Genomic DNA, 23,766 nt, shown 5'->3' on the forward strand with positions numbered 1-23,766 from the left:
GAGAAGCTTTAAGAGGCGACGCAGGATTTGGATTCAGGCAAAAGTCAAGCAATTAGTGCTCCGCAGTTTGCTGCTCTATCTTACTTTCAGGCTCATATCCACTACCCAAGGTTGCAAAATGAGAGAAATTTGAGAGATTTGCACCGATGATAGTAAGATTGAGGCATCTCAGAGCGGGGATGAACAACGTTTATCGACTTGTGGTTTAAACTTTTGACACACCAGGTTTTTAAAGGCTTTTATCAGTTCTTTTGCCGAAAAACAATTTCAGTGTAACCCTGCACTTTTGGCATTTCTCTTCCCAGTTTGTGTCCTTGTAACACAATATAAATGTTTTTCAAGGTATCGATTAAAAGTTAAAGCGACATGATGTTGAAAATTGGCAATTTTGTGGGATTTTGTTTCTTGTAACGCTACGTAACAATTTCCAGCTATTTACCTGCATTAATCACCTATTTCTGGGCCATATGTGAGCAGATTGAAATGTGACATAAAAAATGAGACCTTGCCCGTCACTCTATGTTACTGTGCTTGTGGACGATCTGTTGAAGTTGTTTAATGCTGCTGGACTCTGGTTGTTATTTTCATATTTCTTATGATTTTGTTTGGTTTGGCATCTTTATATTGAGACAGCAGACACACCTTGGCGCAGCCCGCACCTGTATTTGAGTTTGTCAGATGTGCAAGTATCTTCTTTGATTAAAAACAGAATATGCATCATGGCAATACATGGTCAACTGAAATATGAAAGGCATAAAAACAAAAGACAGGGCCTCAGTATGAGGTCAAATGTGCCACCTTTGCAGTTTGATTGTGTTTTAGTGGTTCACATCCCCCCCCCACAAAAAAAATCTGCAATTCATCAAATTACAACAAAGTCACTGCTGCCTTCAGGGCCAAAGTGGGTGTGAGGCCCCGGAGCAACAGTGGCGCCTGCAGAAATTTTTCATAGGGGTGGCCAGGTGGGGCCACTTAAAATCTTGGGGTGGCACACCGAAACTAAAAAGTCATAATTTCAAGAAATTTTATTTTATTAGTGCCATTATTACTGTCTTTTTATTATACTGTAGTACATAGGCTGGCAGAAAACTATCAGAAAAACCTGAGGAAGCGCCTATTGATAAACTTGTTGTCTTTATTATGCTATATTTAATGTCACTAATGATCTAATGTGCATAGACTAATAACAGTACAGTTAACATTTTGAGTCTCACAACATAATAACTGTTTTATTTTGCTATGTATATGTGTTAGGTGATTCTTTTTCAAATTGGCTAGTTATGTTATCATTATTCACTTACAGTGTACATTATTGCAATCAAAACAGAAACAGCAGGTACTACCAGATACAAACAGAAACCCTTTATTCTGATTCTGACATGTTTTAGACACAGTCATAACTTTGCTATTTGTAAACATACAAATTTCCAATCATCTTTCTCATTACCAGGCTTACATTTCAGAACAACTTTTTCTCCTGTTTCAGATCCTCAATGCTGCAGTTGTATTTTCAGAACAACTTTATTCGCCTGTTGCTGTGTTTTTTGGCAAACAGATCCACAAACTCATCAAGATTTATGGCCTTAGCCCTTCTTGATTCCACACTGAGCACCCCCAAATTGCTTAAACGCTCATCAGTCATGGTACTTCTCAAGGCTGTTTTGATTAGCTTTAGCACAGAAAAACTGCGCTCACAGGATGCGGTGCTCACAGGTAATGCAAGTGCAATTTTGCACAGTTTAAACATCTCATGGAATACCTCCCTATATGGCTCCAGAAAGACAGTGAGCTCCATTAAACTCTTTGGTGTTTCCTGACTACTAGTTCGCTTCCTCTCAAGAATGCGCTTGAGCTGGGGGATCTCATATTGCAGATCCTCAGTGCTGCAGTTGTATTGTGAGGCAAATGGAAACACTACATCTTTCTCACAAAATGTGGGACTGCTAGGATTCATGGCTTGTATCCCTTTCATTATGACACAGTTTTCTTTGGAAAATCTTCTCCTCACCTCAGAGAGAAGCACATCAATAACTGGAATAAATGAACCTGTCCGAAATGACTCCTTCTCTGTGTTAACTTGTCTTTGGACTATTGGATTGAACGTGTAATGCCCTTCAAGCCGAGAGCTTGGTCTGACCTGACGGCCTGGAGGATGTGTCACACTGATGTTGCATTGGTCAGTAAGGGTCAGAGTATTGTCCCAGATGTCATTAAAGAGAGAGCCTTCTCTGTAACTCTCTAATGTGTCAACAAGAGAGTCAACAAGTGTGACAGCTGTGCCCAAATCCAGTTGTGGGGACTGCAAAATATCTGACAGATATTTGATCTCAGCAAGAACACTGGTAAATGTTACAAGGAGGGCAACAAACTTGAGATCTATTTGGGCTAATAAACCTCTTGCCTCTGTAGCTCTGTCACCATTTTGCTCTTCTGATATTTCTTTTAGTAGACGCATGATGGCTGGCAGTCTGTCTCTCACTGTCTTGCAAGCATTATACCTACATGCCCACCGTGTGTCTATCAGCCTTTGTAACTCTCTTGGGGGGCCCTGAAACATCTCCCTCTGTATCTCAAGCCACCTTTGATGCACATATGACCCTGACACAAAGACATAAAGTTTCTGCAGAAGCGAAAAGAAGCAGTTAGCTTCAGGGATGCATTTCACACTGTCAACTAACACTAAATTTAAACAATGTGCGTTGCAGTGTACATAAAAAGCTAACGGGGCCTCTGATTTTATGCGTGCTTGCACACCTGTGTTCTTTCCGCTCATGACTGAGGCTCCGTCATATGCTTGCCCTACTAGATGGTTTTTGTAGTCAAGGCCATGGTTCTGCAAAATTTGTACTATTTTCTGTGAAAGTGCTGCAGCATCCAGGCGCTGTGCTGCCTCAAAGGCAAGGAAGCTTTCACATACTGACCCATTGTAATAGTATCTTATTACAAAGGACATCTGTTCCTTCTTGCTCATGTCTTTGGTCTCGTCAACCAAAATACTAAAAGCCTCACTTTGGGCTACTTCGGTAGTTATTGAGGTGCGGACCATTTCAGCAAGACAATCAAGAATTTCATTTTGGGTCTCATGCCCAAGGTACGTTGCGTTTCTTTGACCTGCCATTTTTTTTTTTACCATGGGATTGTGTTTGGCCATCAGCTCCATGATGGAGAGAAAATTTCCTTTATTCTCACCCTCTGATTCTTTATGTGCTCTTTGTGCGATGTTTTGTGTAGCAGTGAGGAGCAGGGTTTCCCCGACAATTTTTATGTATTCTCGGTTTTCCCTCACTAACTTGTTATATTCAGCATTTAAGGAGGCTGAGAGAGAGGACGTGCTTTCTGTAGACTTTTGATATTCGGCCCATGCTAACATTGCATTAGTATGTACTTCGGATTTAGCATGGCCTAAAAGTCCCCCATCTTTGAAGGTTGCCTTTTTCCAATTTTTAAAACCCTCTTCAGATGTAAACGCCGAATCCCCTGAGTTGGGGAGACTGAAATGGCGACAGGCATAACAGAAGGCAGAGTCCTTACTTTGAGAATATTCCAGCCATTTATGTTTGCTGTACCAGTCTTTTGAAAAACACCGTCTTCTGTCCCCTTGATGGGTTCGCGGGAAGTTTTGCAGATGTGGCTGTTTTGGCTGTTCTGCTCTTGACTGCGAGATATCTATGATGCAACAAGAGGCAAAATCAGTTATGCTGACATTAAAATAATTATCATGATAGTAATAATAATACTTGGCCCCGCTCTATAGTAATTATTTAATAATCTACATGCATTTATATTCAAACTAATCAAACAAAATAAAAATGATTTTATCATAGTTAATAACTTATAAACACACTCTTTAAACATACATTTCTCCAGATGATGTTAGCATCTAGCTTAGCAATAAATTTCATTATTAATGGCACACTGTCATAATTTTACCTGTTGTTCCAGGAGCAGATCGAACACCTGCTGCTGACCCCTGCCTCGCCTCTGTGCTCTCTGCTAACTGTCCCTCTCCAGCATGCTCATGCTGCTCTGTCTGCTCCTCCCCCTCATCTTCCTCCTCCATCTCCTCATCACTATGCCTCTGCTCAACCGTCGGCTCTCTCTCTCCTCCTGCGCTAATTTTCTTCTTAAAGTAAGAAGCGATGTCTTCTGACTTTCTCTTCATGGTCTGCAAATTTAAATAATAACAGCAGCTAACGTTAGCTGACTATGCTACGTACTGTAACGTTACGTAGGCTAACTCAAAAGCACAGCAGTGCTGGTCTAACAGGTTGCTGTAGCAGCACCTTTTGGCCCTTAAAAAGCACACGACATGAAGAATATTACTTCTCACCCTTCTTTTTACAAAAGAAATTATGACTTACTCATAGTCTTCTCTCTTCTGGTCGATGCTGCTGATCGATGCGGATCAATGACGAATGACGATGCTGGCGGAGTTTGCAACCTATTCAGAACCAATGGAATGAATGAGTGATTGACATGATTAAACAATGAGCCAATCAGGGGGGAAGGACCCGTCTTTGTCGCCTCCGATTGGCTAAGTGTGCGCCATCTGAGCCATGTCCTTGCCGCGGTGTGTGAGTTTAACTGGCAATCGATATTTTTGTGACTGGCAAGTGGGGTGGCCAGTGCGGTGGCCAGCAGATTTGTAGGGGTGGCCGCGGCCACCCCAGGCCACTGGCTGATGGCGCCATTGGCCCAGCTCCCCCCATCCGGTGGTCCAAAGCCACTTCAACAACAGTCTCATAGCGGTGCTCAGAGCGGAGTTTGCTGACGAGAGCCTACCTCCGCAGAAGTTACAGGTCGCTCTCTGGAAACTCTGTAAATCACAGGGAGTTGAGGCAGAGCGGTGTCTGTAGCATCAGAATGATATTGAAGCTGAGGTTACATTGCGTTACTTTAAACAGACTGCGCTCTACCTGTGATCGATCAGCTGTGCGCGCTGCTGGGAGGTTACAGAAGGGCAGAAAAAAATGTGTTCGCTGATGCTTGTTGACACGTAAATCAACACGAAGCGGCGGTCAGTGACCCTCGCGCTTGTTGGGAGTCAGTTCAACGCTGAGTCCTGAAAACAAACAAATGACCCTACATTTCCATCTTTTCATATATCATAACCCCCCTCAGCCCCCCCGTGGCAATCACTGTACGTGCTTGCCTTTACAAGATACAAAGCTTATTAAAACCAAGACACAAAAATGACCCACATGCAAATGTTCAATCAAGATATGTACAGCGATTTTCAATTTCTCGGAATCCCTGGGATTTAACGGTTGATTTCACGCTCGGCTAACCTCCGCGTCACGTGACCGCTGAACTACAGCCGGGGAAATAAGTTATAGATTTGCTGAAAATCAGTCATAAGCTCGAGTAATGCGCGAGACAAGGAGTCAATAATAGATTAGAGGGGGGAGAGGCAGAGAGATACCCAAAAGGCAATCAGGAGTCCATATTAATTATGCTAATGATTTGGATTTGCTACTTCATTAACCACCATTTTGAGCTGCTTGATCACAAGGGTAGCTCCGCAGAAGAAAAGTCTGTGGCAACAGAGCAGATGAGAGACGGGGAGAGATTGTGTGTGTTTGTGTGTATGTGTGTGTGTGTGTGTGTGTTTGGGTGCGTGCATACATCTCTGTCCATGTATGTATGAATGCGGGCACACGTGCTAATTACCGCATCTGGTAATAATTACTGCAGAGACCCTCGGCAATCAATTAGGTTCTGCTGTATCCCACGCAGAGGGGGGGGGCACGTTTTGTGCCTATTTTCATCATCTGTGATGTTTTCAGTGATTTTTTCTTTTTTCTTTTAAAGCGTCATTTTATGTTTAGATACAAGTTCTGATGGCATAATTTGTTTGGGGAAGATTTTTCCCTAAGATTCAGCCAGATCACTCCTCGCAGTTTTCTTCAGAAGACAGCAGGTGGGAGCAGAGTTCAGGTCAAGTCATGTTTGATGATTTCTTATCCAACTCATCTTTTCCTGTGACTTGTGGAAAAGTCTTACACAATTTTTGTCAAGAAATTAAAATATGTTTTGGGAACCACACTGCGCCACATACACGGTGTAAACATGATACTTGACTAATGATCCAAAGTGATATTAGTGGCTTATTTGATGAGGCAAGTGCCCAGAGAGCCTGTGCAGCAATACAAGAAAAAAGCAATCCGAGGCCTAAATGAAAATGTATTGCCAATGATTCATTTCATATTTATCATCGCAGCCTTCCCTTCTGCAGACATCAAGATTATTTGCTGCCTCGACAGAGACAAAAGGCAAAATTGGGTCTTTTATATTCCGAGAATGTCGCTGTCAACCCAGAGCGGACCTCAGTTTTCCCCCGGTCGCTCACTTTGAAAGTAATTTAAATGAGCAGAAATAAGATGGCACGGGGTCGGAGGGGGTGGACGCGGTGGAGACGGAGCTGTCAGAACGTGGCCGAGTCATTTTTATCTTGATGTTTGCCCACATTGCTATAATTGATTTGTCTTTGTTCTCAGGCGCGAGTGTACAAACACGAGCGAGAGGCCTGGAGAGGCGTCCTTCTGTCTGATTAACAAACTGCAGCGTTCTCCGAGCACTTCACAGCCGTCTCTCTGCCGGGGCTCGGTCTGCAGCTTCCCACTGGATGCGCTCGCTTGACAGGACCTGATGCAACTCCTCACCACACGCTACAGCCGAGTTACGCGCTTGTATTGATTTCTCCCACCCGCTTCTGCCCCGTGGACTCCATGGCAGGTCCATCATTACTAACTTACATCATGTAGACAGGCAGGGTTCAAACCTTCATGACTTTACTTCAGATTCTAGTTGAGATCTCATGTTTGGCGCTTTTAAAGTGACATGAGTGGCATGTGTGCGTGACATCTAGAATTTTAAATGTCGATGCAGTGGTGTAAGCCATGAATTTTTAACCGAGGGTTTCATCTAAGATCACGGACCACGGGCTTGTTTTTGCAGGCTAACCCTGAAGTTAGCATCGCCCCCAGAAAAAAAAGCCTTGAGGGTTTTTTTTTTAACTTGATTTTGAATTAGCGCAGAAGATAAACTCTGTGGCAGACACAAGTTTTTGCGTGAAAAAAGAAAGCGCCTGCGGTGAAAAGCTGATGTTAGACTGCGGTCAACGGTCGCATGACTTCAACATCACCTACTTACAACTCTATACTCCACAAGTGTCACGCTAAATTGATCAATCTATGTATAAGTTGTAAAGCTGAAGTTTCCAACTAAACTCCTTCTGTAATGACGGACTAGGGAGTGAGAGATGAGCCTCCATGTTTGAGGCGAAGACATTTAATGACATCATCTGTAGTCTCATTTAGCTACTTGTGCACAATCCCCGTATACAAAGACACATACAGGCTTAACATTCAAATGCAGACAAATTAGTGACCAGCAGACCATTTTCAGGTGTGTTAACCCATTCAAAGTTGAACTGGTTTTAGGAGTTAGCAGATATTCCTGCAGCACTCTGTTACAGGTGTTAAAACTCGAAACACAGGGTACTTTGTGGGGTTGTTCCCATATGGATAAAAGTATCTGATATTGCCTCTAACGATGGATCAGACATCGGACAGTTGACGAGGATATACACTGACAACTGGTCTGGTACTTTGGTTGTTGAGGGACCTGTTCAGATTGTGAACTAACGGTGATGCCTTTACTCGTGCATCAGTTTTTCTTAAAGGATAGATCTCTGGATCTCAATTACCCACACTGAACCTTACATTTATCAGAGAGATGCAATAAAGGGGTCAGAAAAAAGAAGTTGGGAATCACTGTTAAAATGTCTTTTCATCCAGATTTACCAAAGCCATATTTTTTCTAGCAGTCTCCTTGCTCAGAATCCATTCAGGGAAGCTGAATTTTCTTGCAGGTGCACACAAGAAATGTCAATTTTTGTTTGTCAGCTGTGGTGTAATGCTGTGAAATTTTGTTTTTCTGTTAACCTCAACCTGTTTCAAATTGAGAGCAGAGCGAAGCATAAAATATTTATGAATGTACAGCCAAGAACAGGAACTTTCAACAGTTGCAGAGAAGAGTTTTTTTTTTTATTCACCCTGAAGTTGCTGCCACGGTGGTCGGACGTGGGAGGAATCGGTACGATGGGCGTGAATACTCTGGCAGGGCGATTGTTCATTTCCTGTGGTTACCAGATGGTACGTCAGGTGAGCTACAAGGCCACGTCACACTGAGAACTGTGCAGAACCCTCCATAATAATACTGCCGTTCTACTCGGAACATTAAAATCCAGTTCTTGGCTGGGAGAGGATTCCGACCTGGCATGGCTCTCAGTGATCTCATTTATCAGAGGTGGGCTGAACAACGCACCACGAGACAGGTGCCATGAATTTAGCAAGCAGCTCATAGTAATTAAAGGGTAATTTCACTGAATGTTTTTGAAGGTACAATGCAGCAGGTCACGATGGTTCCTCGCCTGTTCGGCAAAAGAGACGCGAGACAAAACCATCCGCGATGAAAGTGAGTATGACTTCTTCGTGTGAGTTTTCTGCGGACGCCGGTGAATTTTCTGTATTAGAACCGACTGTCCCATTATAACACGGACTCGAATCCAGACGTTAACACAAATCTAGTGGGAGTCAAAGTCAGCCTGTGATTCATAATGGAACAGCTCGAGGCGGTAGATTGGTATGACAACAAAGATTAGACTCTGTAATGTTATTTTTAACGTTTGGCACCGAATTGCTCAACTTCACAAATACTGATTAGATGGCCCAAGGCTATGAGACTACAGAGGGTGAAATTTGTCAAACTGTGTGATGTCCCTTGTACTAGAAAATTACCCGTTATTCATCTGATTCCAGTGGACTGGAGGACAGTGGGATGATTGGCAGTTAATGCCTCCACTCAAAAAAAGGAACATTAACACAAAGTGACAAATCCTGAGTATCAGTTGAGCATTATACATCTAGCAACAGGCAACAATAAGGGTGATTTCACACCTTAATGTATTGTAGGAGACATGTTATGCTCATATACAGGTTTGTCATTTTATTTTGGGTTGCTACTAGAAAAAGTTTATGTCCATAAATGTTAAAAATAAACAATCCCTCTGAATGTGATGCTCCTTTTTAGCTCCCATCTGTTCAAGGCCCCCAGCTGAGTACCCAGTCTGCTCTGATTGGTCAACTCATACATGCCCGAGCCAGAAGTGCCAACAACGACAGAAAAGCTCTGATTAATCAATTATTATATGAAACTAGCTGCTAGGCATAAATGTTATTAAAAATATGCGACGCAGGACTACTAACGAGGCGTTTCAGGAGCAGTGTTTTCTGTGGGTAAGAGGAGCTTCTGTTGGTGAGGAGATGATGACTTTTCTTAACTTTTAAGATCTTTTACATGCATACGAACCTTCAGAACTTTCTGAAGGAAAGGAACAAGACAAAACGTCTCCATTAAGTTGGTTTTCAAACAAATTAACTTCAGATCAAAGCAACATTTTTATAGATCTTTTTATTTGTTTTTACAGACTTTTTGTCACAACAAAGTCAGCAAGAGCATCTTTTTTTGTCCATTACATTGTAGTAATTCATTTTTTTAAAGCAACCAAGAGAGGACCAGCAACCATTTCATAGCGTAAAAGCAGAGGCAGTTTTGACATGCAGCAAAACAGGCTGGGCTTCGAACCAAATCCAAGGCAAGGGGAATACTAACAGCCCCCACCATCCAGTTACAAACTCTAACCCCCATTAACCATCACTCAGAGCCCCCAAAACCTGTCAAATACAAAATACACAGAGAAGCTGCAACAAAAAAGGGAATCTTCGCTCGAAAAATCTCACTCTAGGGATGACAAAATGAACAAATCTCTAAAATTCCTTATTCTATTAAGTGCCGTTAACATTGCTTTCAAAATGGATTCAGTAACAGATTTATTTTTTTAAAATTGCAACATTCAAGTCTTTCTAGTAGCCAGCATGGTGATTGGTCAAAGAACACAGAATATCTCTTTTTCTTTTAATGCATTGCCAACGTAAAATTAGTCAAAAAACACCATCTGATATGTAAGTGATATGCCAAGTAGAAAAGGAAAAGCTGACCTCTGGACCTCTCTTAACCAACGTTTTGCAAAATTCCAAGGATTGGAGGGACAGTTTGGGTCACTTAAAAAAACAAATCAAGGGAGAGGAAGAGGCCACACACACCGAAAGGTTCAAATAGTGAAGTTTACGACCTTTCTTTTCAGTCTAGTATAGTACAGTGCAATTACTGTTCATGAGATTAAGCCCTCGCCATACAATACTTATACAGAAGTTGTAAAAAAAAAGTTAACACACTGCTGATCTATTACCATTTGATTTCTTTACCGTTTCAAGAGAGAACTGCAACTGAGAAATGTGTATTTAGGTGCTGAGCTTTTGCGTTTACATTACTGAGTGATTTCTAGTCTGAGCAGTGTTTTAGGATCCAGGTGCGAGGGCGCTCCCCCCAGTGGTCCCTAAGGGAGACGTAATTGACAAGTCCTTCTGTTAAATGGCTAGAAACAGAGGCCAAAAGGAAGAGTAAATCCTAACCCCAAAAAGTTGGGGAAAAAAAGAAAAAGAAAGAAAAATAATAAACAAGGTAAAGGAAAATCACCAGACAGACAAAATGACCCTCCAACAAACAGACAAAAGCAGTGTTAAGACAGAGGTTGATCGGGGTTAAAGGGGCGAGTCCACCTTCTGTCAGGGCACCACTGCATCCATCTGTCTGTCCGTTCACCCACCTGTCCAGCCACCTCCCACACTGTGGTGTCTCACTTGAGCAGAGCTTTCATGGCTTCGCTCTCGGCAACTTCAAAGAGTCTGCAGCCGTCCGGTCCTTTTCGGTCTTTGTCAGCTCCCTGCGGAGGAGAAGGGACATGAATAATAAACATGCAAGTCTTTCTCACAGTACGCCGCCAACTTCACTTCATCAAGGCGGAGGGGTTAAGGTGAGGAGCGGGGACCTGAATCTATAGCCCCCCTTTTTTCAAATGAAGTGTCTTAATAGAGACAGCTACTTGACATGCGGAGGTGAAGACAGAAAACTCCAGAGCACCTGTCTGCAAGCTGGCGACAGTTGAGATTATATGGTCATTAATTCATACTTCCTCTTTTAATATACATTGAACTGAAATACATTTCACTGTTTTCAACGTCAGTAAACATTATAAGCAGCACCCACTGCAGAGAGCAAAGGTCGGCACTGCAGGGCAAATAGTTTCCATGGACTTGCTGTAGGACCAGGAAATATAGAGAACTGAACTGAACCTAGAACTTCTGAGCTCTAGTCTAGGGGCAGGAACCGCAAAAAACGCACACTGACATTTTTCATGCATATTTTTACGGCTACTGAAAGTGCAGGTTGAGCACATACCCTTAATTAAAACAATGCTGTGTTGTTTATTCGTCTCAGCTCAGATGTGACTGTCATCACAGCGGGGAGAGGAGAGCTGAACAGACATTTAAGACAGCAGACGGTGCAGCTTAAAGTAGGAGAAATTAGAACGGAGCACTGGTGTGTATCATGGATATGGAAGGAAACCAAAGTAGGACGACCCAAGTAGCCAAACTGCACAGAAATATCAGTGATACTGGAATTGATGGCTGTTCTGAATACCATTTTTTGGGCTCTGGAAGTAAGTAAGGGAAGAGGGAATGCTGAGCACAACTTGTGAGGGACTTGGCTAGACATTTCTCTGGTTTTAACCAAGATCATAGCATTGGAAGTGACTTTCAGTTTAATTAAAAGGCATTCCCTTCCCTTTGCTTTCCTAAAGATTTGTTGTATCTTCTGTTACTGAATAAAAAGACATTTTGCAGTGTTTTAATAGATGTTTATAATCCTGAATTTGGTTGAATAAGGTTTATTAAAAGCATTTTTGTTGACTTTGTTGACAATTTCTTGATAGTCCATTTGTGAACATAATTAGCAAGAATGAACTGAGTGCCACATGCGTACCCGTTGAATGAACATCCAAAAAGCCGAATATTGGACTCCAGCCCCACTGGTAACGATGTTCGTGTTATCTGTTAAGCAATGATATCTGAGCCACGAACAGCCAACAGTCTTCAGAGTGCCTGCAATGTTAGCCAGCCACCAAAACTTTTATGGCAAATCTTCAGTCACTTATTTTCCTCTAACTCAGTCACTAATAACTTGCCTGACAGCCTGTCTTTATCCAGACAGAACATGCAAAACAAAGTCACAGACGCTGAGGCACAAATCCATTTGGGCTCTGAGGGGTAACAGAATGGAAGTGAAAGAGATGGGAGTGGACACAATCATTTGGATTACTGAGGACAAAACACAAACATAAAAAAGAGACGGAATGAGACAGGCAACTTGTTGAATGTGCATGTAGTGACAACAGATTTAATGGGCGACAGAGGAGTGGAGGGGCATGTAGTGGAGAGACGTCCTTTTGTTTGGCCTGCCAACTTTAGCCTCTTAGGAAAGGGCTTACAGAACCAAGGCAAAGAGAGTCTATTGTTGCATGGAGAAGCATGCCATCAAAAACAATGTGACCCAGTTCAAATGCCCAGCAGTATGAGGATGGTTGTCTGGGTGCAAATTCCATGCCACAGGAGCAACGGTGCGCATCCTGAGCAAGAGAGATTTACCAGGGCTGAGCGGGTAACCTGTCAGATCTGCATCTCTAATTGGTAAGGAGCCGAGAAACAAAGTAAGAGAGGGTTTTGTCAATTCATAAAATGCCTCACATTTCTTGGAAGTATGGACCCGTCAACACTCCAATTATGTTAGAGACCTGTTATGTAACATCTGAACTAAGGCAGCTGGTGACCCAAAGTACCTTAGTGGTAGATTTTTCACAACAGAAGACAGGGAATTAAACCAAAAACCCCAATCAACACAACATTTAGGGCTTAAAACGTTTTAAGATTTAGGGATAAATATAATGAGGCTTGCGTACTGCGAGTTAAACGTAACAGCATCTTAATTAAAGCAACATCATGAATCACTCCTGAACAACTATATATATATTTAAAAAATTCTGCCAAAAATGTCTTCAGACACACATTTTGCTATAAAATGAAGTGTCCATATGAGCCGCCATGTCGTTGTAGCATTCCTCCAATAAAGGTGCAGCCAGTGACTTTTGTTCTGGTTGGAAATGGTTTATTGATACTGAGGGAAAGTGAGAATTAAACATTTAACTTATTAAGAATCAATATGTATCAGAAAATCAGTATTTTTGACAACCAATGTGCTGGATTTCTTCCTAAACAAGAGCTGCAAATCACCTCTGACAAAGTCCACCATTTACTTTTCAAATAAAGTTTTGGGTAAATGAAGACATACTCAGTCTTTAATTAGTTTAACATTGAGTGCATTCATAACAGATCTCAGAACATATTGCAGTGCAGCACTGATTTATATTCTGGACATGTGAGCATTGTGTGAAATATGAGGTTTACTTATGAAGGCTTTGAGCGTTCCAGGTCTTCACATTTCAATACACAGAGGGTTCCTTCAGTGTAATACATCTTGTCAGGATAAGATACAGAACAGGATAGATTCTTGTGGGGAAACCGGAAATCCCTGTGATCTTTTTAAAAACATATGCCTAATATTAACTGTTTTCTTTATCCATCTGTAAAAACATTGCTGATCTAAAGTAGAAATAGCAACAAAAAAAAAAAAGTACTTGTAGTCACTTTAACTTTTCTAATAACTGCTGACCGATTCATATCCGATACCTGGTAAGCAATCATTGCACTCCCTACTTGAGTGAGTTCAGCAGGTGAAGGGGAAGATGGGGGAGACAGAATGAAGCCGTCTTCCCCACTCCCTCAGTTCTCCAGCTCTGGGGAAGTCATTAGCAGCCGGTTCAAGACCATATCGAGTAACCAACTCGACAGGCCTCATTTGGATGGCAGCAAACAGCATTACAACTTGACCCAAGCTGTTTCACTATCAATACTGCTCTGGGCTCAGGACAAACAATGTGCCCACCTGACAAACACAGTTATAAATTATGTGTATTCTGCCATATTTGAGGTGGAACAATCTCCTAATGAGCACCCAACACCTGCATTAACCTAAGCAGTATTCTAGAGGGTCTGCCACAGATGGATACTCCCCATGGGTATTCATGGTACAGTTACAGTAACAGCTCTGGCCCGAGAGTCCACCCTGTTCCACCACACCATCCCCAATGACCATCCAGCTCAGTGGCATACTCCTGAAACCACTTACATTAATGAGCTTTCCCCAACTTGAGTAATGACCCTTCATGAACACCTCACCGTCCAAACATTATCCAGTCAAAGAGAAGCTAGTGGCCAAGTGAGACACAGCTTAATGAATAAATATAGACTCCCAGGGTCTCTACAGTCAAACTGAGATGCATCATCATCATCCTTGATTATACAGCCATACAAAGAAGCACTGGGTCCGTAACGTAATGCTGCTGACCTGCCAAAGTGTCCATTAAGCTTGCATTACCCCCCAAGTGAATGGCATTGAAAGGTCTCCCATGCACAATTCGTCAAATATGGGGCCAGTGCATCAGTAAAAAAAAAGTTGCTTAAAATTCAATGCATACATCAGATTATTGACCTGCTGGCAGCAGCCAAACATACCCAATTTGTACGAGGGCAAATTTTATAACAAGTGGACGATCGATAACTGTATCGGAGGAAGCTGTGTCAACTTGGCTATGGTTGAAATACCAATTAAACCGGTCGGGGTTAACGAGCTACACCAAACCTTGGTCAGAATTGAATAAATAAAACATCCAACAGGCAAAGTGAACCAGGAACCATGACATCTCAATTAAGGGGTTTGCCGAAAGACTTGAAAAGGGTAGGAACCCAATTTTTATTTAGTTACCAACATCGTAAACCATTTCATAACGGCACTGCTCAAGGTAGGCTGTATTTAGAGGAAATAAAATGCTCATTCATGCAATATCACAAACTATCTCCTGAATGAAAGAGCAAGAGCTGCAACCTACCATTTGATTTGATTCATGATTGATTTGTAGATTAGTTGTTTCCCTTGTTTTAACATTAATCTTAATTTGTTCTGGACAGCTTGTTGGACAGATGATCACGACTGTGATTGTTAATTGTTTTTTAATTTTTTTCCTGAAATTGTCAACATAAAACAACAAAGCAGTATATACGTTCATATTTTGGAAGATGGGATGAAATAATTTGGGGAAATTTCTTCTTGGAAAAACTAACTGCTCATTAATGCCATCAATGACAATCACTGCAGCGCATCATGACGCAAGATGGCGTCTACTGGGCCGTGTTACTTAAACATTTTTAACTGTGTGACACAGGTGGAAAAATAAACAGCTAGTACCATCTCTGTCTCGAAGAGTCACATAAATAGGGTCAATGCAAGGCAACAACAGGAAGTGATGTGACAAAATAATACTGCATTTCTTCCTAATAAATGGTCATGGGGGCAGTTCCTCATAAAATAAAAGGATGTGTGTACTCATGCATGTATGCCTGTGTGTGGCCTTTCATTGTTGACTTAAAATTAACTGGCTCTGCAGGCTGTCGTCAGCACTCTTGGCCAGGATCTTATGACTGGGTCACCAATTGGGGTTAAAATGGCCTTTCATAATTCATTGCCAACAACAGCACAGCAAGCAGTCAGATGGCAGGGGTCAGCTCACATGGTGCACCGGAACACTAAGCCATTTTTTGTGCAAACACAAGAATATCCGACAGTCCAACAGTCACAATACAGTATTCTCAGTGGGCTCCTTTTATCCACTGCACTGTGGTGGCTGTGGTGCTACAGGTGCTGCCAGACAGAGTGGATATGCGGTGGCATTCGATGCTGTGGCTTAGGGACAATCTATTCATCTCATGTTAAGAGACATGGCGAGTTTTCAGAGCTGTCAGGGGTAGATGTATTGAGATCTGGTCCCCGTGGTGGCTGATGACCTTTTGGCTGCATCTGGGTGTTAATCCTTGTTGGTGCTTAGCGGAGATGTGTATGGAGCCGAGAGGAGCAAACCCGTGGGTTCACTCGTATCTTTGCCTCCCACCGTAATCCCTGTTCAGATGAGCTATGGCTGCCTGTCTTGCCTCATATGATAACACAGACAAAGGCTTTTTAAAAATGGTCCACCCCAGGGGCTTTAACTTATAAAGCAGAGGTGGTACTTGTATAGCTGCTTATTTCAGATGGAAAAGTGCATCTAGCTTTCAGAGGGATGTACTGCGGCTGTGGAAATGTGACTGGTATCGAGGGACATAAAGGAGAACTACTGCAGTGCGTGATGAAGATTTTATTTATTTACATAAGAGACTGTCTGCTGGTTTTAAACCCAAATCCTATTACCAGAATGTGGTGGTAAAATGTCATATGAAAAACTCAAGACTGCAGTCGAGCATGTACTTCCTCCTTCTTAGAATACATACCTCCAGGAGAGGACTGAGATGTCCCCAAAGTCAGAAAAACAAAAAATCACTGTACCATCCTGTTACCACAATAATACCACAAGTCAATCCAAGCCTGCTACAGTAAAAACAACCAAATAACCGTTCCGTGTCAAATAGAAGTAGAAGTCAGACCGGTGTACCTGTCCACACTTGCCAGCATCTATAGGACAGAACTTACTGAGTAGTAAACTGTTGTTTACTTCCTGTTGGCACTTGCAGTTTCTTTTGGTTCATCTGTGAGCCAGCAGCACTGACGTCCAGCTGACAGCAGTAGCCAGCTGCTGCCCAGCTGCTGGCCAGCTGCTGGCCGAATGCTTGCAATATTCTGCTGGCTTGCTGATGCGAGGGTTGATGGGGGATTAATACAGTCGATGCCAACAGGAATAAGTAAGCAGTGGAGTACCATGTAAGTGTCTCTCTCACCCAACACCAGTGTTTCCCATACATAAATTATGGTTTCCTCTTTTCAAAAGTCTGCTTCAGAGTGCAGTTGAAACTGCGGACTGATTGAAAAGTCTGCCTGAATGGTGCGTATGCTATTGTATAGAGTGCAGAAAAAATGACTTCCCTAATCGGTAGTGTGACTTCGCTTGTGAATACCCCCACCCCTCTTTCCATTACTTTCGTTGAGCCAAGATGATGCCACCGTGAAACAACTCTGTAGAGGAGCTTTCATTTACCCTGCCTCATTTAGCCTGGCTGGCAGACAGCTGCTCACTCAGCCACCCAATATCCATCTCTCCTTCACACATACACATGGGCTTGCAGCAGTAAAGCATGCAAGCCATGACATCATTCAGTCCGAGAAGTTGTGGGCTCTTTTCTCATAATGGTGCTGAGCTTGTGTCATTAATTTAAGTTTTCAAGCATTAGAGTGAAACTGACCATCAAGTTTTGTGATGCAAATCTTTGATATTTATATATTTGATATTATTCTGATAAAACATGAGTGTGAAATGACAAGAGGAGTACGAGAGGCAAAGAACTGAAGGAGGTGCTGAAGACAAGTAGCCATTGTTGCCCACATCTGTGTGACATTCACTGTCCACAGGGACATCAATTCCACAGACGTCTGGCTCATTTGGGCTGTGGTGAAACAGAACTCCACCAGTCTAGATGTGTAGAAGTTCTGTCATTTATGTATATGTATAATATATGACTGCCGTGCACGTACTTCTAAGTGAAACACTCAGGTAAACTGTGCAAGATGAGGCACCGACTCTCCGAAGGAAAGCTCCTCTACATACAAATGAGGCTTTTTCCATTTGACCGTGATGTATCTGAACAAATCTGTTTTCTTCTGCTGGATGACATTAGTTAGGTTGGACATACGTTTTGGTATGCATGTATTTAGTTGCTTGCTACAGTCAATGCCAGCTATGCCTGACTCAGTTTTTTCTCTCTCCTCACAGCTGTGACTGCACACGTCCATGTGCATCTATTTGACTGAGGTAGCATTTAAAATAGTTCCAGAGCTAAACAACTAAGGGAGGCTAAAGTGGAAGGATGGTGCAGGAATTTAGATGGAGCAAAGGCCTGCGCACCTATGAATTGAGCAGCTTCAAAACACAGACACAAAGCAAATGAACAGCGGCGATACTGTGTCGTGTTCCATGAACATTCCAGCACAGCCTCCGCAGGACTACGTTAAAGGGCCTTTTGTCCGGTGAGTTACCTCATCAGCACTCACGGCTCACGTGGAGCCTCTGACACATCGACATGCACTGAGGGGTGAAGGACACCAGGGCACTTCTGTGTGCAGGTGCAGATGCGTTAGCTGAGTATACTTAAATGAAAGTACCAACCTTTTCTAGCAGGACCTTGACACAGGAGATGTGATTCTCGTAACAGGCAGACATCAGTGGAGTGAGCCCGTGTTTGTCTACAGCCTGCAGGGGGAGCGGGAGGAAAAGGCATGAGAGGGAGAAAGACAGAAGTTTCGGAGTAAATCTTCATATATCAGCAGATCATCAAAACATCCGTAAAAACTACACAGGGGCAAATCCATCTTTTTTTTTTTTCATCAAACATAAATAAGAAAAAGAAATCCTGTGGGAGAGTGGTACCACTTTTCCCTTATCATGCTCAGAAATTATAAGAAAGCTCACTGCACTTCGACACTATATTTATCTCTCATACATCAGTAGATGTGCAGGTTTCCAAGAGGAGAATTGTGCCAACAATTTTGGGGCTCGGGAGGCAAAGCAAAGACTGTTTGCAGGTGCAGTGTTCCATCCTTGTGTCTGTGAAGAGCAGAAAGTTGTTGCTATGTTGCCGAGTTGTTATATCAACTGTCACACAAGGGGTTAGATGCTGACGTGGCTGTTGTGAGCATCACAATGCACTATAGAAACTCCTTTAGACGTGTTCTGGAGTTCAAAGAGTCACGGCACTCTGCACATACAATACTACTGGCTACTGAAGCGGCATTAGAGACCTTTAGAAAAAGCTCCAAATCACAAAAGAAAGGCGCCAAATTACAGATATCAATACCGTTGGATGGGTAAGTGCCCTTTTAGTGGATACGGATCAATCTACTACAACAACACCAGAAGAGACTATTGAGGCTCAGGGGGCCAATCAGGCTAAATGTGACTGCTGAATGAGAGCGCGGACCATGGCTGAAATAGAATAATAGACTGGTTTTAACAGCCAGAGTACTTCAGCTCAAACAAACTGATAATCCTCGTGCCGTAAAAAGCAGTATAACAATAGGCTAAGACTATGAATTGAAGCAGACAAGCAGGCACTGTTAATTTTTGTGGTCAATTAAATCCTGGACGCAAATAAATGCAAATAGCATGTGCAGGGCACTGGTTGTCGTGGTTCTTACATTGACGTTTGCTCCTTTAGAAATGAGGAACTCCACCACATCTGTCTGGCCGTAGTCTGAGGCGTAGTGCAGCGGCATCCTTCCACCTTGCAGGGTCCGGTTTGCATCTTCAGCCTAGAAAAGAGAGAGACGACACTCTAAGAGGGGAGAAACTCTTTTGTTTGAAACAGAAACTGTCACCAATGACGCACGCTCACACTTCAATTCAGTGGCATACAACAACATGCACCATCCTCTACCCTTCACTTCCCTGCTGCGGTGCTATTATACCTCCAACTGTCAGTCGCGCAGCCGCGAAAAAAAAGGCACACACTTTCACCACCCTTCCTCGTTCTCTTACCACACTAACCACACACATAGCTTTGCGTGCATCAGGTAGCCCTCGAGTGACAATGAAAGATAAAAGCCGGTGCAGTCGGTTATTCTGTATGTGATTAACTAATTCACTGGATTAATACTGAGGTATGTATTCATATGCTCAGAAAATGCCCTCCCACAACAAAATATAGTAGAATTCATAGTACGGCGCTGGTATGTAAAATGGTATATCTTCTTACGCAAGACCCTCATATGGAAACACCTGATCTGGGCATGACGGAGCTAGCTTGGCCGTCTGGTTCCCCCCTCGGGCAAGTAAGAGCAGATGTAATAAAGCTGAGATGCAAATCAAATAAGGGGAGAGGAAAATGGCACAACTGGGAGATACTGTGTCTTTTCAATATTATGTTGACATTATTAGATCATAACATAATGATACAGCTTAAATACTGTCACTTGCAGGTCCCAATTCCTTCAATACATGTAAATGTTACGACTGATTTCCTCTTCTTGTTGCAGAAGTTTCAACAGGCCATTTGTCTAACAGCAGACATTTTGACATGTGAGAACAGGGCAGGCTACTGTACATCTAAAAGGAACCAGGCCATGACCAATGTTATTATTAACGCCTGTAAAACAAAATAGCTTTAACTAACCCAATGTTCAATGACAAAAACATCTTTGTTGCATGTTTTTTCCTGTGGCCAAATGAAGGTGTTAACCAGTTGGGCACATGCCTGCTCAGGTCTGTGACCACTGACTAATTCAGAAACAGTATCATAACCCGCTGCAGCTCTGCCTGCCTCTGATTACCACTCGCTCTCTTAACTTTATCACAAACTCCAGTGAAGGTCAAATCCAACCCCACTGAATCCATTAGCAATGAAGGATAAGGAACCTTGACCTGCTCTAATAGTGTTTAAATGTTACCTTCAACGGCTGATAAAATTGAAAATCTCTCAGTTCCACTATGGAATGGGGACAAACCACCGCAGTTGTTTACACTCAGACCCAGTGTAGATAATGAAATGGCAATTATTTACAATGGGAAGATCATAAATGAGAAAACACTCCTCGTGGATGGAAAATTCATCCCTGTTAATGAAGGAGTCTCAGATGCAACAATCTCATTACGCTGGAAATATAAAACTACAATCAGGACTTTAGATTCAGTGTTATTAGTTTTTAAACCAGAAAAATTTTGGCTTCATTTGTGTGTGTTGTGATTATATTTATACATTTTTAACTTTCACAGTACACGTGTGTATTACAGTTACAGGTGCAGTTATCAATCTTGGTCTTATCTGTATATGTGAAAGGTACATACACTGTAGATACTCTTTATCATTTTATATTCTGCTAATCTATTTTTGTCTGGTTTCTGTTTTGTTTATAAGTCACGATGTTCCTCTCTGCGTCCAACTCTTGATCTGCTGCCACGTGAACACAGATGAGGAATCAATAAAGTCTCATCTTAAACCTTCCAAGGGTCAATTCATCAAGCTTTATTTAATATTAAATAGCAGGGACAGATTAGTCAATAAATCAAAAGTTGATGAAAAGAAATGTATTCACCAAACATTTGTGGGTTCCAGCTTTTTAAACGTGAGGATTTTCTGCTTTTCTTCCAGTCTTCTGGTTCCTACCTTTCATATTACCTTAAATGTTTTGCTACTGATATCTACAAATTTGTAAAAGATGTGTAATGGGGGAACCTTTGACTTTATTTTGGTGAAAATATGCCTGGTTAGAACAAGCTGTGCATGCACGTAAACCTTAAAAGGGGAACTGTAGCAGAAGAAATTCAAACTCTGAATTTAGAAGTTTAAAATATTAATGTGGTAATAATACAAACTCAGATTTTTTTTTTCTTTCAGAATTGATTAAACAAGCTGTTCTCAGAGGAAAAGAAGATCCCCAGAACACCGTTTGATGCTAGGAAAGGTGGCAGGGTGCGCCACATGTAACGAAAGTAAAATAGGATGAACTTGTGTCTTATTACATCAGTTCATTTATTCAGGCATTTAAAAAGAAGATCTTTTTTCGAAACTAAAGAGTGCACCTTTAAATACTTTAAACCTGACACTGTTGATATCTACGAGTTGTAAATAACTCATGCCGGTAACGAGGGAACTTTTGACTTTATTTTGGTGAAAATAGCGCTAAATGGAGCGCACTGAGGATGTGGGTGAAACGTAATACTGTAAGTCATCGTTATCTAAACCCATGGTGGCTAACACACATGTAGTGCGAGCCCACAGTGGGTGACGGGCATTAAACATGTTACTGATTGAAGAGTCTGATCATGAAATTACACATTTTTTGTTTGGATCGAGAGCTGATGCAGTTTTGATCTTCAACTGGCACACTGACTTTACAGATGTCTACAAATAAAGTTTAGTTCTGGTTCATTTAGAAAGATAACATGCTGCGTTACTGACACAGCATCTACAGTACTAGTGTATGCTATTGTATGATGATTTAAGGATCACAGCTGAGGATGAATAAGATATACAAGTAAACTATAATACTATTAGCCAATATAAAGTCAGTGTTAACTTTTTATAAAAGCCCAGAAGGTCCTCCTCCAGGGGACACATGAAGTGGAAAAACTGTGGCCTAACAGGCACTTCCAGGTTTAAGACTATATGCCCCCAGTCTCTTCTATAAACATTATGCCTGCTATTGAGGTGGGTGCCTCGGATAAACTGGAGCCAGGCCTCCATCCCTTCTGGTACAGCTGAGACCCCCGCCCACCAACGTTAGCTAGACCGTCCTGGAACCCGGGCCCGTGCTAGTTCGCTAGCATGTAGCTTATCTTACCTCCCTCAACCCGTTAAAAAGGAGACACATCCTACAGACAATACTGAGCACTGTCCGACGATTGTCTTCGCTGCTGTTGACAACACAATAGACACAATGCTAGCGGTTAGCTGCCCACCAACAATGTGTACCACGTACCAGCTGATGCTGTTGTTAGCTAGCTTACCAACAGGTTGCTTTCTGAGGAAGGTGGCACTGATAGCGTTTGCTAACCGACCTAAATATGTCCCAAAACCCTCCACGTTGAGATTACAGCGTCAGTGACCACAGTTATACAGTTGTAGACTAAGTAGTTAGCAATACACTAACGCTAGCCCTTTGTATTTCTTCTGAGGAAAGCACTGTATGTTACTAGCCATGCTAACTTGGCGTTCAGACTTATTTGTGAGGTCTACATTAAACTCTTGCACCAGCCACTAAATGTTTAGAAACGAGTTAAAGCGAACTCCCAGTCCCATAAAATGCACATACAACTAATGTGACATACCACGACAGCGTCCCTATTATAGATTACCTAACTTGACATTACCCAACTCCAGATACCGTTAGCTAGTTATCGAGCTAGCTAGCCTGTTAGCTAACTGGCGTTAGTTTCCTTAGCTTTGCACAGACACTTGACAGAAAATTGTTGCACTCGAGCCGCCGAAAAACAGCAAAATCACTGTCGCCTTACCGTTATGACTTTGGCTTTAACCTCCTCCAGGTCCCCGGTCTGCAATGCCCACACCAATTGATCTTTATCTCCCATCTTCCTGTGTTTGCTACGGTGTTGTTCCTTCCCTGTGGTGCTGCAGGGCAGTTGTCAAGTTGAATGCTAGTGCGTTAAAAGTTAGCTAGCTAACGTTAGAGCTGGAAAACTCTCCCAGTCGTCGCAGTGAGCACCGCCGCGGAGCTCGACTGAACACGATGTCGTCTCAACACCCGAGGAAGCGATTTCAGGAGGATTTGGCGTTTAACGGGGACCCGCCGGTGAATGACAGGTAGAAACAGGCTCAAAAGAAGTTCTGAAAGGCAAAGTGGCTGAGAGGGATCCGCCTTTCTGAGAGCCACAAGTATTTCCGTTGTAGTAACCCGGAAGTTAAAATGGAACTTTTTTTTTTTTTTTTTTTTTTTTTTTTTTTTTTAAACCAAGAACATTAAATAGATACAAAACACCGTTTATAGGTCTGTTAACTAAAATCAAATACATATAAAATATAATTGAAATGTCTAAATTATCTAAATGTTTTTGCTGATTTTTTAAAATTTATTTTAAATTTCGATAGAGGTCAAATGTGATTTTCAAATGTCTTTTAAGCCATTTCATTTAATGAATGTAATATTTTGCTGAAATAATAACTGAATTAATTACATACATTTCATTTGGGGAGAAGT

The 23,766-nt window shown here is 42.1% G+C and overlaps 2 protein-coding genes across 2 annotated transcripts; both read right to left on the minus strand.

The window, feature by feature from the left end:
* Positions 1 to 988: 988 nt before the first annotated feature.
* Positions 989 to 4,452, minus strand: LOC119032630 (zinc finger MYM-type protein 1-like). Its single transcript, XM_037122044.1, has 3 exons — positions 4,362 to 4,452; positions 3,931 to 4,165; positions 989 to 3,666 (listed from the first exon to the last, which is right to left on the minus strand). Exons 2-3 carry the CDS (start codon positions 4,160 to 4,162, stop codon positions 1,511 to 1,513), a joined length of 2,388 nt encoding a protein of 795 aa, XP_036977939.1. The 5' UTR covers positions 4,163 to 4,165; positions 4,362 to 4,452; the 3' UTR covers positions 989 to 1,510.
* A 5,003-nt stretch (positions 4,453 to 9,455) lies between these two features.
* On the minus strand, positions 9,456 to 23,467 carry mtpn (myotrophin). Its single transcript, XM_037122195.1, has 4 exons — positions 23,066 to 23,467; positions 19,252 to 19,365; positions 18,224 to 18,307; positions 9,456 to 10,846 (listed from the first exon to the last, which is right to left on the minus strand). The coding sequence occupies exons 1-4, from the start codon at positions 23,138 to 23,140 to the stop codon at positions 10,760 to 10,762; spliced, it is 360 nt and encodes a 119-aa protein (XP_036978090.1). The 5' UTR covers positions 23,141 to 23,467; the 3' UTR covers positions 9,456 to 10,759.
* Positions 23,468 to 23,766: the final 299 nt, after the last annotated feature.

Source organism: Acanthopagrus latus, chromosome 14, assembly GCF_904848185.1.
Source record: "Acanthopagrus latus isolate v.2019 chromosome 14, fAcaLat1.1, whole genome shotgun sequence".
NCBI lineage: Eukaryota > Metazoa > Chordata > Actinopteri > Spariformes > Sparidae > Acanthopagrus > Acanthopagrus latus.